General features: G+C 41.0%; 1 protein-coding gene across 2 annotated transcripts in view; it reads right to left on the bottom strand.

Annotated features, from left to right (window-relative positions):
* The window catches only part of LOC147203372 (nuclear factor of activated T-cells, cytoplasmic 1-like), a 65,056-nt gene that overhangs the window by 3,362 nt on the left and 47,585 nt on the right, over positions 1-14,109 (bottom strand). Inside the window, exon 10 of one of the 2 annotated variants that reach the window (XM_086114493.1) lies at positions 3,760-3,918. The exons of the other annotated variant lie outside the window; for it this stretch is intronic. Within the exon in view, the coding sequence (XP_085970619.1) occupies positions 3,857-3,918 (62 nt within the window). The 3' untranslated portion in view covers positions 3,760-3,856. Of the gene's footprint in view, positions 1-3,759; positions 3,919-14,109 lie in introns of those variants that run through there. 2 annotated transcript variants of the gene reach the window in all.

The raw sequence follows: 14,109 nt of genomic DNA, 5'->3' as shown, positions 1-14,109 counted from the left end.
CCGCATACAGGCAAAGATCTTGCAAAGTCTCTAAAAATATTGTGATATTTTTTTTTTTTTTTTGCATCAGTAAAACAAAATAAGATCTAGTCAGGTATGTCTCATGACATCATTTCATTTTGCAATCAATCCCACCTTCTCTGAAGTGACTAGATCAATCTCAGATATGCAGCATGAAGGAATGCAGTCAGACATGCTTGGGAACATTTTGTTCAACGTGGAGTCTGGCTGCAATGCATCATTCTATTGCACAAAGAGCACGGACAGGTGGAGAGCGTTAAAATCCCGGCTATTTTGCCCATGAACACATGATATGTTTTAGCAAATTCATCGCGTCATCTCAGCGGACAGCTGGACAAACATATTTGATTTGGTTGTTTTTTCTTACTTCGTTCAGTAGCTCAATCTAATCACGGAAAGCTGTAACTGAGAGGATACACGCTCATGAATAAACAAAAACAGTGGAAAAATGAACTGCATTATTCCCCAGGCGAAAAGAGAAAAACACGTCGCGGTAGACTGACTCAAACATTAGTGACATTGTTCATTAGGAGCAGAGCCTTTGCGATCAGTGGACCATAAGAGCAACCTGCCATGACCTACAACATATTAACGCTGCTTGGGCAGCTGAGAGATCTGTTGAATAAAATACGAGACACGAAAATATGAATGCACCTTCCAGAAATGTGAAGTCTATTGAACGACTGACTTGGTAATTGAATCTGACACATATTCAAATACATAAATGTCTCATAGCTTCAGAGCAGTAATATGACCAACATTTAGACGAAGGCATGCTGAACACAAATAGCTCTCCCTAAAAGAAAAAAAAATACACAAAGCTGCGTAGGTGGAACCTTGTTCAGGTTCTAATAAGATAATGTAATCTAGAAGGGTCAATAAGTTAGAATATCTATCAGACAACACCACTTGACAACTGTTCATGCCCCTTACGACACATTTTATTTGGCCTCTGCCCAGAGAAACACAACAGTAAAATGTGAATAAGGTGTCCAGACAGATGCAATCACTGACAATTCATCCAATTTGTCTTTGTTTTCATTGCACACAGATGCATTAGCTGTGATTTTAATAAATGTCATACGCTTATTGACTAAGTTGCTACTTGAGTATCCATATATCGGTCCGTCCTTTATCAGTCGTGATTCGAACGCAGAATCTCTCAACTGTGAGCTGGGCTTCTCCACTACCATTTGGCCTAAAATCATATGTAACGGAGATATTCGTTGGCCATTGCTTCTGTCAGAATGATGACAACGTGATCCTTTTACTTTTGCCCAAAGCTAACGGCAGATGGACCCAAGGCAGAGATCTGGTAAAATTGGAATAGTCCATTTCAAATTCAAACTATGACCGATTTAATACATCAGAGCAAAAGTAACCCAACCTTGAGCATTATGCCATAATGGGTTCAGCTTGAAGCTGACCTGTTCCAGCGCCTTTGTCCAGACTGTTAGGGAGGACTGTTGTGCACTCAAGTTCAAAAACGTCGGGGCTTCTTCAGAAACCTAGTGGCTTCCCTGTGGTCTAGACGCCCCAGAGCCACTCTTAGTGTTCAGCAGGTGAAACCTGATCTCCGGCTAAATCAGTTGCGACTGGCAATGAGCTGGCGGAGAGTGAAGCCACCTTCCATCAGCTTCTGAGCTGACTTTTGAAAGCGGGACCTCTGACCTAAAGGCTGAAACAGAGGTTTCCTGCCAGGGACTTCTGTTCTCACATTAAGTCCCAGGACCCCAAAGAAGAGCATGGCACCTTCCTGAACTTTAATCACTTTCACTACACCAACAAAGTTTCAGCTGTTGGGGTCACGGACCTTCATGTTGTATAGTGAAGGGTGATGTTTCCTATGCTTTCTCAATACTTGCGTATGAGCACCACTGCCTTGTGAGAATCAGGAGGTAGCTTCCTTCTGTTGTGGCATCCAGCTTTGGCTGCATTTGAGGAAGTGTGCCGTGTCATAGAAGCTGGGCAATACAATATAAACACTACTCGCAAGAGTCAAAGAGGACTGGGACGACCAAGTTGAACTTCATGTGGAATTGATTTGGTGGAGAAGCCAAACTAAAGGTCCAACTTGCTGCAGAGAGACAATTGAATTTCCTGCTACATATTACTTTTGTTTCCCCACTATATCAAATCTTCTCTTGGCTTCAGCAGAAACACTTAATGGACAATTTGCTGCCTCCCACACACACACACACACGCGCACACATACACGTACACGTGCGTCAAATGGCTGGGCGGAGAGCCTCTGAAAACGTCACTTATCCTATGTCGATAACAGCATGAAAACGAAGATGGAAAATAAAGTACAAATTAAAAAAAAAGACCTCAGATAAAATAGGCAGACATACCGTAAGTCTCTAAAAAAATGGGAGTGTTTCATGAATGTACTTTATCATGATAAAAAGCCTGATAAATCAGCCGTTGAGACTTAGGATGCAATAAAATAGAGAGACAGGGAGTTCATTTCCAAGTGTTAACTACAAGTACAGAGGATGGAGGTATACAAAAAAACAATAAAAAACAAGAGTCCTTATGTGCAGGTCATGTGACACTTTGGGGACAAACAAATGCTCAAACCACAATAGGGGAAGAAACATTCGTCCCAAAAATCCCCTGTGTCTTTTTTTTTTCATTTTCCCCACATTTGTGTCTCTCTATGCACCAATAAAACACATGGCTGCCTAGCATATGGTAAAGCGAAAGATTGTGCTATGAATCCCAATTGTGGGACCAATTTTAGCCAATTAGGAAGAAAATGGATAATGACAAGCAAAATGCAAAAAACAATAAACAGAAAAAGATGAAGGAGAGAAAAGGAGTATAGTATATGGCAAGCATTCTTTGCTGGTTTTGTCTGGGTAATATCCACATTCCAAAAACATGCATAGTCGGCTAATTCACACTTAATTCTTAATTTGGCCACACAGAAACAGAGTCAAGCTTGATCTTTGTTGCTTTTAAAGCTTTTCCTGGAACCACGGAATTGTTTCAAGAAATGTGGGTGTCCTCACGACGAAGACACTGAAATGCTGTAGTACACATGCCGAGCCTGAAGTGGCACCATAACGCTGCAACAGGAAGTCAACTAAAAGAGAGAACACAAAGACGATGCTATGTAGTGGCAGTGAATATTAAGCGAGCTGTACATTATATATTTGTGTGAACCTATGATGTGCTACAACTTCTGCTTTAGAACTAAAAGCCAGATCACGGCAAGGTAGAAAACATCCATCCATCCGTTTTATACACCACTTTTTTGGTGGAAATCCACCCACTCTGGTACCCGGTTGCAAAAATGATCGTTTAAGGGCTCCCTAAATGACAAAAAGTCAAAACGATCAAAAAAATGTACTGTATGTTGAGAGGGAAGAAATTTTATCTGTGCTGTATGTTACACATAGAGTACATTTGACAATAAAGTTGATCCAATCCAAAAGATACACTGTCAAGCATTTCCTTGTGGATGGTGCCCAAATGGCAAAGAGATGCAAATGTGAGTATGAGTGCGTGTTTGTCATAATGTGTGCAGCGCACATTATGATTGGCGACAAGTTCAGGGTGAGGCCAAGCCCAGTAAAATTTGACCTTGGAAAATGTGCATAGGTGTTCACTTAAAAATAACAACAACAAAAATTGTGATCCAAGCTTAGCAGTATCCCAAATTAGATTATCTAAAGAGCTTCATCGAAATTTCCACCGCTGGTGTGCTTGTTTTGGCCGCGGTGGTGCCTAACCTTTGTCTTTGATCGTGCTCTCAACTGATGTGCCTCTGCCTATCTCACCTCCCTCTGTGCCTCATAGCATCACTTCCCTCTCTTCCTCCTCCTCCTCATCTTTTCATTTCCTCCAAGACCCAGGAGGCTGCGGGTGTGCCCGTGAGAGGGTGGTCCCCTGGGAGGATAAGGAAGAGCTGTTTATGCGGTGGCTGCTACTTTCCGTGCTGACCATGAAATCACAGAGGAGTCCGTTTCAGGCTTTCCAGTGATCATTGCCATTTCCTTGAAGCTTGGGGTCAATATGTTTTTCCAAAGGTACTGTTTGCTGTGGAACTTTGAAAGAAGTATGTGACAAAACCTTTTTTCACAAAACTAGGGAGTTCAACCTGGCAACATTAAAATTGCTTTTATGTCATAAATTGCTGCGGTACTTTCATGTATGAAATAGTACGGTACCGGCATTGTAAAATGAATGAAGTGTATAAATACAGGGGTCACCAACGCGGGCACCAGGTAGCCTGTGAGGACCACATGAGTAGCTCACTAGTGCTAGGACAATGTGATTTGCGAGTAGAAATCATTAAATCATCAAGTATTAAAAATAACACGTGGATATTATTAAAGGTAATTTGAACAAATATGTTATTTAAGACGTGTATCAATTTGGTAGCCCTTCACACAATCAGTACACATGAGGTATCTCTCATTCTCAAAAAGCTTGGTGACCCCTGAATTAGTGTACAGTATATGAATATCACAATTTGCATTTTCTGACCAGAGCCAGTCACACATCTGGATAACACACTTTTCATGGTTAACACTTTGTTTTCATTTTTGTTCAGGAGTGGATATGCTACCATCCATATTAGCATGTACTGTGTACTGTAACTGTTCAGGTGTAATAAGAGTGTAGGTGTTATGTTTCACGTAAACTCAAGCCACCTTAAAACACCATACCAGCAGTGAATCTTGGTGGCAGCAGCATCGTGCGTTTGGGTTATTGTTGTTTTTTTCACTTGGAACTGGGGTCCTGGTGAAGGTGGAGGGAATTATTAATGGCTCCAAATTATGTGAGCACAAAGCCTTCGGGCTTCTGTTAGAAAGCAAACAAATGCCAGGAAAAGCCAACTAGAACATTTTAACTTTATTTAAGGTTAATCAGAGGAACTTTAAATGCAGGCAGATGTATGCTGATTCCCATTCAACATGAGTTTTAATGTGGTCGGTTAGAAGTAGAGTTTGCAATAGTTAAAAGAAAAATTTTTTTTTGTTGTCCTACTTTGACATAAAACGATCTGTATTTTTCCCGGCACGCCACGCATATGCACCGTCACACGCACAGTACCATGACACTGATAATTTTCTTGAGAGGATTATTGAATCCCAGTTAACAAAATTGAAAAAGTAGGAATTGGACAGCTATATACAGTATATATATTTTTTGATTTCATGTATGGCAACTGCTAACTTTTTACTTTGGATATCCACTGTACAGAGGGAAGCACATGTAGGATTGAGGAACGAAAGGAGATGGATTAAAAGTTATTTCTAGCCCTCACCATGAACAGGTTTATGATAAAATCACTCAACCGTCCTATAAACTCTCTATGACAGATTCTGAATAAAAAACGTATGCTGCTGTGGAGGCTGGCGCAAACTATGAGCAGACTGAAACAATCAGACTTCAGCCAGTTTACCTCATCTGAGTGAGAACTTGGCCATGTGACGGAAAAGATGATGATTTGTCGATGCGTTTGTGCATTTGCTTGATCTTCTTTAAATCACCTGCCGCATATTAGTTGTGAAGTGGGATTTGGAAGTTGTTTTTTTTGTATTTATACACGGAGAAACAGTGCTGTGCCTGTCCAACAAGGTTAACCTCGGTGCACACTTTATTGTTTACTATCCATCATAGACAGAAGGCTTAGACTGGTTCCCTCCTGTAACTTATTTGTGTCTGTGTGTAACAAAACTGTGGACTTTGGATTGCGTTTCTTGAAAGAAAAAAAAACACTTTGTAAAAAGGGCCCTTTTTTTCTCCTATCTGCATTGGTTGGTTTTCGGTCATATTTGATTGGAATGGGGGATACAAAGGGATACAAACAATTTTAGTTCAACTAGAACATCCTCCTCCACACACAAGAACTCAAAAGTCACAGATAAGACACTCATTATTACTCTGAGGGTAACCTAAATCTTACAAAGCTCCTGCCGGGCGCACAAACATGGCTTCAGTTTTTAAACAGCTCTTGGGATGCGGCTAGATGTGCTGAACTGTTCTCTGATTAATGCTCCGTGCACTGAACTTGAAAGCTACCCGCGACCTTAAAGCCTAAATTGCCAAAGACCCAGAGTGGGGCGATTCCTTGGGGCATATTCTGAACCGTTTCAAGACTCTGAACTTTTTTGTTTTTATTCAACCCTTCTAGTCAAGTCCTTTTCAAAAAACACCCTGAAGACAGCTCTACATTGAATCCTGACAAAATGGCATGCATCTGGTGCCTATATTGTTAACATTTTGTATCGACATTAAAAGTGAGGACATGGTGACACCTCCCACACTTTCCAGACATTAAGCAAATACTTTTTTGCTTTTTTTCTAACCCCCAGCGGCTTTTAACGTAACTAGGTTTGTTTATGAATTTTTACTGAAGAACTTCAAGCTGCAGAAAAATGTATCCATTGTCTCATCACGACAGACTAATGAAATTACCCAACACGTCACACGTCAAAGGTTGGAGTGCACATGTGTGAGGGAGAGAGAAATCTGGAAGTTGTGTGTTTAAAGAGTATATAGTATAAAAATGAAGCCTATTGAGCTGAGTTAAATGAGCAGAGGGAACGAGTGCCATAAATACCGCCATCTCTGCATTGTGGCCTCTGTCTCTCTGTTGTTTGTTTGGCAAGACGACAGCAAGTTCAGCCACGGACCGACATGCCTTAATGGACTTATACTGTAGAAAAGTCCAAGCATCCCCTGCATCTCCCAAACATGTAGCAAACTGGTTTCCATTGGCTGGTTTTGAAGCTTGTCTGCAAATTGTCAAATTGCGACAAGAGAGACTGAGAAAAGATCTGGGACGCTATTGTGTAACTACCTGCGGTGGTTTGGGTGAAAAAAAAAAGCATCTACCAGTGTTTACGGTAAATATATGTTAAAAGTAAAAAAACATCTGTCTGATGTCTTTTTGTTTGAAAATATCCCACATTATAACATGCACACCCCGCAACTATTATTACGGAGATGCTAATGCATGTCAAAAAATTTTTTAAAGCTAAATTTAGCTGTTAAGGCTTTTCATCAGGTGCGTTTTGTAGTCTTGAAATTACAGTCCATTATTTTTTTTCAAGCCGTCAGGGATGCATCATAATGGGAGGGAAATTGAGAAAAAATAAATAAACATTTTGCAATACGGAACAACAAAACAACAAAAATCCCCCAAAAAGTCTGATATGATACAATGCTGGTTAACCATGACACACAAATATATAATTATACATGTTAATGAACACCATGTGTGTGCGTTCCAATCCAGAAATGGTGGTTTTGACTAAAGGTCATTCATCCATCCATCCATCCATTTTCCGATCCGCTTATCCTCATAAGGGTCGCGGGGGGAGCTGGAGCCTATCCCAGCTGTCTTCAGGCAGTAGGCGCGGGACACCCTAAACAGGTTGCCTGCCATTCGCAGGGCACCCAGAGACGAACAATCATTCGCGCTTACACTCACACCGAGGGACAATTTAGAGTGTTCAATCAGTCTGCCATGCATGTTTTTGGAATGTGGGAGGAAAGTACCCTGAGAAAACCCACACAGGCCTGGGGAGAACACAGGGAGGCCGTAGATGGAATTGAACCCGGTACCTCTGCACTGTGAGGTCGACGCGCTCACCACTGGACCGCCGGGCCACCCTTAAAGCCGATTCCATGTCTACAATTAGGTGAAGCCGGAAGACCTCATTAATTCACAGTTCCTTGATGCAGGCACTGTGGGTTTAGTCCTTATTCAGTAACATTGTGAATGAGGGAGTGAATTCTTGTTTGTCTCCATATGTGCCCTGCGACTGACAAGCAACCAATCGAGGGTGTGGATTTATTTTTGCTTAAAATGTCAGCAAGGATCGCTCCATCTTCCCTGTGGCCCTGAACAGGATCAACAGTACATAAATTGGATGGATGGAAAATCATTCCTGTCCTTTGGTGTTAAATACAGTTTGTGCATTTCAGATGTGAATTCCTTCTTCAGAATCGAAAAACAGGTTCGCAAGCATGAAATTATTGCCCTATTTCAGCCTTCCTCAACTGGCGGACCGCGATCCACGACCGGACCGCCGACCTCCTCTGTCCGGACCTCCTCTGTCCGGACCCTCGGCAAATTGTATAAAACAATAAATTATGAAGTGATTTTTATGTTATACATTTTATATTTTTGAACTATAATCTGCCATTACCGCGATCGCCTGTTAAAATTATCCGTTGTATTCTTTGCGTGCACTAACAGATGTAATGCAGAGGACCGCAGCAGCGCGACTTTGTGTGTATAATGTTTGACGAACTAGAGACCTTGGCTGAGCAGGGCATGTCGGCGATAACGATGCGCTGATTGGCTCCTCTGAACTGAAGGTGTGCCCATACATAAGCGTCAGCATATACGATGCGCTGATTGGCTCCTCTGAACTTAAGGTGTGCCCATACATAAGCGTCAGCACGCGTCTATCCCAATACACACGCATTCAAAAATGGATGATTGTGTCAGGAAACAGACGCATGTGCGACGCCACAGTGTGCTCACAGCTTCAGCCCAGGAGAGCCGCACACAGACAATTAGACAAGACGAATCGCGGGAGGTTTCGATTGTGTGCAGTTTTGCTCCCGTCTACCCGGGGATCTTTGCAGCTGTTTAACAGCAGAATGCCGCAACATGGTAAATGAACATCACAATGGCGTCCTCAAATAATATTTGCATGCCTCAGACATTGCATTCACCTTAAGTGGAAGAACAGCACTGCACATTCCTGTGCTCCCTTGTGTCAGTATTTAAAATGGTTCTTAACTCCTCTTCTGATATATTTTTCAGTGATTTCAGAGGGGAATTGTACAAATGAAAAGGATATTTTTGTTTTCATGTTTAGTATTTATTTTGGTAAAATGAGTATTTTGTTTTGTTTTTGTTAAATTAAGGGGAAAAAAAGACAACTACTGTTTAACAAAGTTAAAGTAAAAATGTCTTGTTTCCCTAAAAGGGCTATTTCTATGATTAAGCAGGCACAACTTAACAAAATAAAAGAGTTCCTGTGCCTCAACACAGTACCTCTCATTATTTGCTGTGTACTGGCAAAGTGAATAATTGTTATTTTCATGCACCCCATTATTGGTTGGTTGTGAGGAGTGTTGATTTGTATAAGCTTGGCTTGACCATACTAAATGGGCATATAGCCCTGCTCCCCATGACCGCCGTGCATGGGACCGGACCTTGGTCTTATTAAAAATAAACAAATAAAAAGTGGACCTACAGCATTTCTAGTTGAGGACCACTGCCCTATTTGTTCAAAGGTTGCTGTGAAAGCAGCCGAGATTGGTCAAATACATTCAAGAGAGTACAGGGACCTGTTGAGATTAATAGCTGCAGCGGGTCACATGCCAACAGTCGGACAATTGCATTTCAGTGGTTATGATTATTCCCTCCTCAAAAGTAAATATTTTCACCCACTGCTTTGTAGTTCCCTATGCTGCAAAGAAATGAGTTGCGATCTTGAGCTTAGCTGCTGTTTATCGCTCTTAGATTTCATCAGGCACAAAGGGGGCAGATTGAGGTTTTGTGTGTGTGTGTGTGTGTGCGCGCGCGCGTGCACAAAAGTGTATGTGTCAGGCAATCGGAGAAGCTGCCAGGGAAAAATCACCAACATCTGAACCAACTGTCTTCCACCTCAGTTTTTCCCCTCTTCCTCTCAGTCTGCTTGTCTGTGTGTATGTCTCACGTCTTCATATGGCTGACCTGCTTCTTCTCATGCTCTTTGAATATTCCCCGATGCGAGTCGATGATGAAATTCCTCTAACCCCAAATTTTCCAGATTGCTATCTCTAATTTAGGCCCATCAGCACACTGAATTTGAACAATCAACAACTCTCTTTAAACATTTGAAACAATTTTTGGCAAGTTTGAATAACCACAGAATGATCTGAAACCTTCAATATTTTGACAGTTGCACTTTGTGTACCTGTCAACATGAATGTAGAGGGTTCCTTCATGGACTGTAACATTGAAACCACAGTTGTTTTCCCTCGACTGCAAAGTACACACTACTAGTATTTCAGACCAATAAATCAATTGATTACTTCATACATAGCGTTATAAATACCTCCTCCCGATTTCCGCTGACTTATTTCGGGGTGTTACTGACTCATGCTAATTCAAGTGTTGCAAACCCAAGGGCTTTAGCGATATCCCACAGCCGAATGAGAACTTTCTCCTGACATGCGCACAGCGCGATACTTTTTCACTGAGCGAACACATTGAAAACAGAAGGGAGCTGTCTATAAGTGGTCTGGTTTCTGTTTACTGATGCTAGAATTTACTTCCATGATAAAGAAAAACAATCGTAAGCATTGCGATGAAATATTGGAAAGAAAAAAAATCCACGCATCCAGCACTCCATTTTCTTGTGTTCTTTCCGTGGTAAAATGTCTGTGTTCATACATGAAATAAATTGATTTTCAAAGTGGACAGTTTGCACTGGTGAACTTTGACCTCCTTGCGCTGTTACAAGAAAGCTGCGACTTTCTTGGTGATCTGTGGATGAAACCCAAATGTGCTGAGATTTGCTCTGATTTTTCCATTCCACACCGTATTTGCCAACTGGAGATATCCTCCATTAAAAGCTAATGCATGGTTTCTGCTACTCTGCAGCATTTGTGGCGTTTTCAGCAAGCTCTCCAAAGGGGAGCGGCGGTTAAAAAGTAGTGGCAGAATGTGCTTTTAATAACAAACAAAGCAGCTTAGTCTCTGTCATTCAGTCATTACTCAGAGAAGGGTAGCAGGGGACCTACCACAAAAAAAATCAAAAGTTTACTTTATGCGCGCACATTCATAACTCGGGCACAGATAAGGAACATCAAGCTTTCTTGGGAATCCTGTCATTGCAGTCAACCACACTGACATTTGTCATACTCCGAGATGGTAGCTGCACGATCACAAATACTGTGTACACAGATACATATCCCAGCCAAGCCGCAGACCCTGTCTGAGTCCTGACCCGTTACGATCCGTGCGTCTCTGTGGCTTTTCAACTTGTGTTCTCAAAAACCTCAGAATGTGAGCCACGTAAACCAACCCTCTAAACGGCTGCGTCAGGAGAAAGTGTACGAAATACGTCATGCGTGATTAACTTAAGAAACAGAGCTTCAAATATTTGGTGCGGCTTGAATCAACAGTGTTCTTGAGTCAAGTCCAATTGTACTTTTGGAGCAGTGTTTCACACTCTATCAGAAGTATGTTGTTCCTTTTCGACACAGCTTGGGTGAATTATAGAAAATAAGTCAGACCTTCCTCCAGTAGCAAATCTGACAAATTGATGATGTGTTTACAGAGCAAACACTAGTAATTGAAAATCTGAACCTAAGGATCACATCTACAATTTATGAGTGTCACATCCCAGACTAATGGGAAAATCAATTTATTTGGATAATCTAGGTGTCGTTTCTTTCTTTTTTTTTTAGCAGACGCATTCTTTGTTGGTGACTATGGATATTATGACAAGGCAATTGAAACCAGACCAGATCCTCTGGCTCTTCAGCCAGCGCTGCGGTGCACACGCATGCAAAAGTGAGCCAGCGCAATTGGGCAATGAATGGATTGTTTTTTACACATTAATCTTTATGCATCTGATCAGGACAAATTATGTTCCAGATAGTTAAAAAAAAAAAAAAATCTATTACGTGCGATATGACCCCATTGCCGCATTCATATGCAACCACTTAGACCGAGTTATTTGTTCAGCATGCGCACAATCCTGACAATAGTGTCAAATATGTCTTAAAAAAAAAAAGCAAGCGGATCGCTACCAAGAATCTAAAGCCTCTTATGTTCTACCAATGGTGATAAATGATGTAAGGGTAATCCAAAGGCCTTCCGATGAACTGAAGTGACATGGTGGCTCAACTCTCCCACACATAATTTCTTCATTTTCCTTTTAAAAGGAACAAAGCACACAACTATTAGATTGTCGACAAGACCTCAAGCTAAAGCTTGCTCCACGATTTTACGTGTGTCCCTCTCACGGTGATTATAGTTGGAAAAAAAAATGAAATAACTACACTGAAAAAAGCAATCTTCTCAATTGTATTTTGTCGACTGGTTGTACAAAATAAAATCATCTGGATCCAGAAACACGTTTTAAATTAAACTATACATCTCCTTTCAAAAAATGTTTCTGGATCCAGATGATTTTATTTTGTGCAAACAATTGATGAAAGAAAATTGAGTAAACACCTTTTTTTTTCCGGTGTAGAACTAAAAAACCTTTTTGTTAACAAAGATACCTAACCAAAACTACATCTTATGTTTATAAATCAAACTAAAACTAACTATGATGATCGCAAAAAATCCCTCTGTTTTCATCTTTGTCTATTAATATCACACATGAGCTTTCGGGGTTCATTTTAATCTGATTTATTTCAGTATGACAGTGCATCTGTCTGTCGTTCAAGATTTGTAGTTTATTGCACAAAACTTTGTGAGTTTTTTTTTTTTTAAATCTTGCACTCGACAAATACTCCACATATAATACAACGAATAAAAAATACCAGAACTGATTAAAAATGAAACTAAAATGCAGCATTTTCGAGAAAAATAAAAAGGGAGTTAACCTGCTCTGGAACCTACTTAAAATTCTCTGAATTTTGGCAGAAACATTCACACTTGCATTCACACCGAGTGGGAACCGAACACAGCTGGGTCAACCACTACACTATTAGTGACCAGCCCTAACCTATATTGAACTGTTTTACACAAAACATGATTATTATCATTATTACTGGAAATGCCCTAATCCGTGCCTCCTACCTCTGCACTCTCATCAGTTCTGGATATGAGGAAATACAGAATGTTATGCGGCAAACGTAGCGAGTAATATGTTGAAAATGAAGTATTATTTTGCGGTTAGAAGCTTCTCCCAAGTCTTCGACTTATGACTTGCCATGTTTAAATCTGCCAGGAAAACAGTATTCTAATGAGAAGACATCAATAACAACAATAGTAAAATACCTACATCCTGTTTGTGGTCATTAATAATAAAAAAGCCATCACCATTTCTCTCGTACCTGTCAATATCACTTTGGCTGGAGGGCTGCGTTCTTGGCATTGCACTTAACCACAGACTTTTTTTTTCTTTTCCGACAGACATTGATCTGGTCTTGACCTTCATAAGAAGGGACATCGGTTCAAAAGGTTGGGGGTCACTTGCTCGATGAATACCTCCACATCTTGCTGACTCCACTGTTTAAAGACATACAGGAAGTATAAAAAAAAAAAAAATAATATATATATATATATATATATATATACACACACACACACCGTATTGAGGGAACTCTGCTTTAGTCAGTCCCATTAGACACTTTCAATCTTGAATTAAATATACACCCTTCCCCCTAACTCTGTCTTTTCAGTTCTCCCCTCTGATCCTAAAGCCAGCCTTGCGGCACACTCCAATGTTATCGACTCAGCATGTTTTCAGCGTGGTGTGGACGCACTCTCAATCATCATTAAGGGTTTTGGAGAGTCCTGGGGTCTGGGAAACTTTCCAGAATGTGTAAAAGTTTCCATGAGGAAAGCCTCCGTTGCTTTCAGAATCATCAGGGGTAGACGGAGATCCTCTACAAGAATAAAATGCCCCTTTTTGTTCCCGAAGGAAAGGGGATTTGACAACATTTGGATTTTCACATTGAGAAAACAAGCCTGGTCGAGTTTCAAATGCAGAAACCCTGAATTGAAGAGGAAACAATCACAAGTAAAACTACCCTGAAACGCAAAGCAATCAGAGCACATATGTTAACTGTCAGAAATTGACTGAGGCTGCAATGTGTTTTTGTGGGCGCGTGTGTCTGAGTGTGTGTGTGTGTGTTTTGTTTTTTGAGAGAATAATGGTCCTCTGTGTCCCTGAGAGGCAGCTGGTACAAATCTGACCCTCTGATTAGCACAACTAAGCTACACTCAGCTGCTTTTCATGATATCACCAATCACGACAGCAGCTAATAAGACTGGACACACTGCAGTAGCCGCACAGGACCAAATGCCCGGCCCAGTCAGCATTCTTCTTTTGCTACACGGACACACACACACGCACTTGCGCACAGAGCTGCACATAT

Source organism: Hippocampus guttulatus, chromosome 6, assembly GCF_054856545.1.
Source record: "Hippocampus guttulatus isolate MCC_2025c chromosome 6, RoL_Hgut_1.0, whole genome shotgun sequence".
NCBI classification, from domain to species: Eukaryota; Metazoa; Chordata; class Actinopteri; order Syngnathiformes; family Syngnathidae; genus Hippocampus; species Hippocampus guttulatus.
This window is presented reverse-complemented; position numbering and strand designations above follow the sequence as displayed.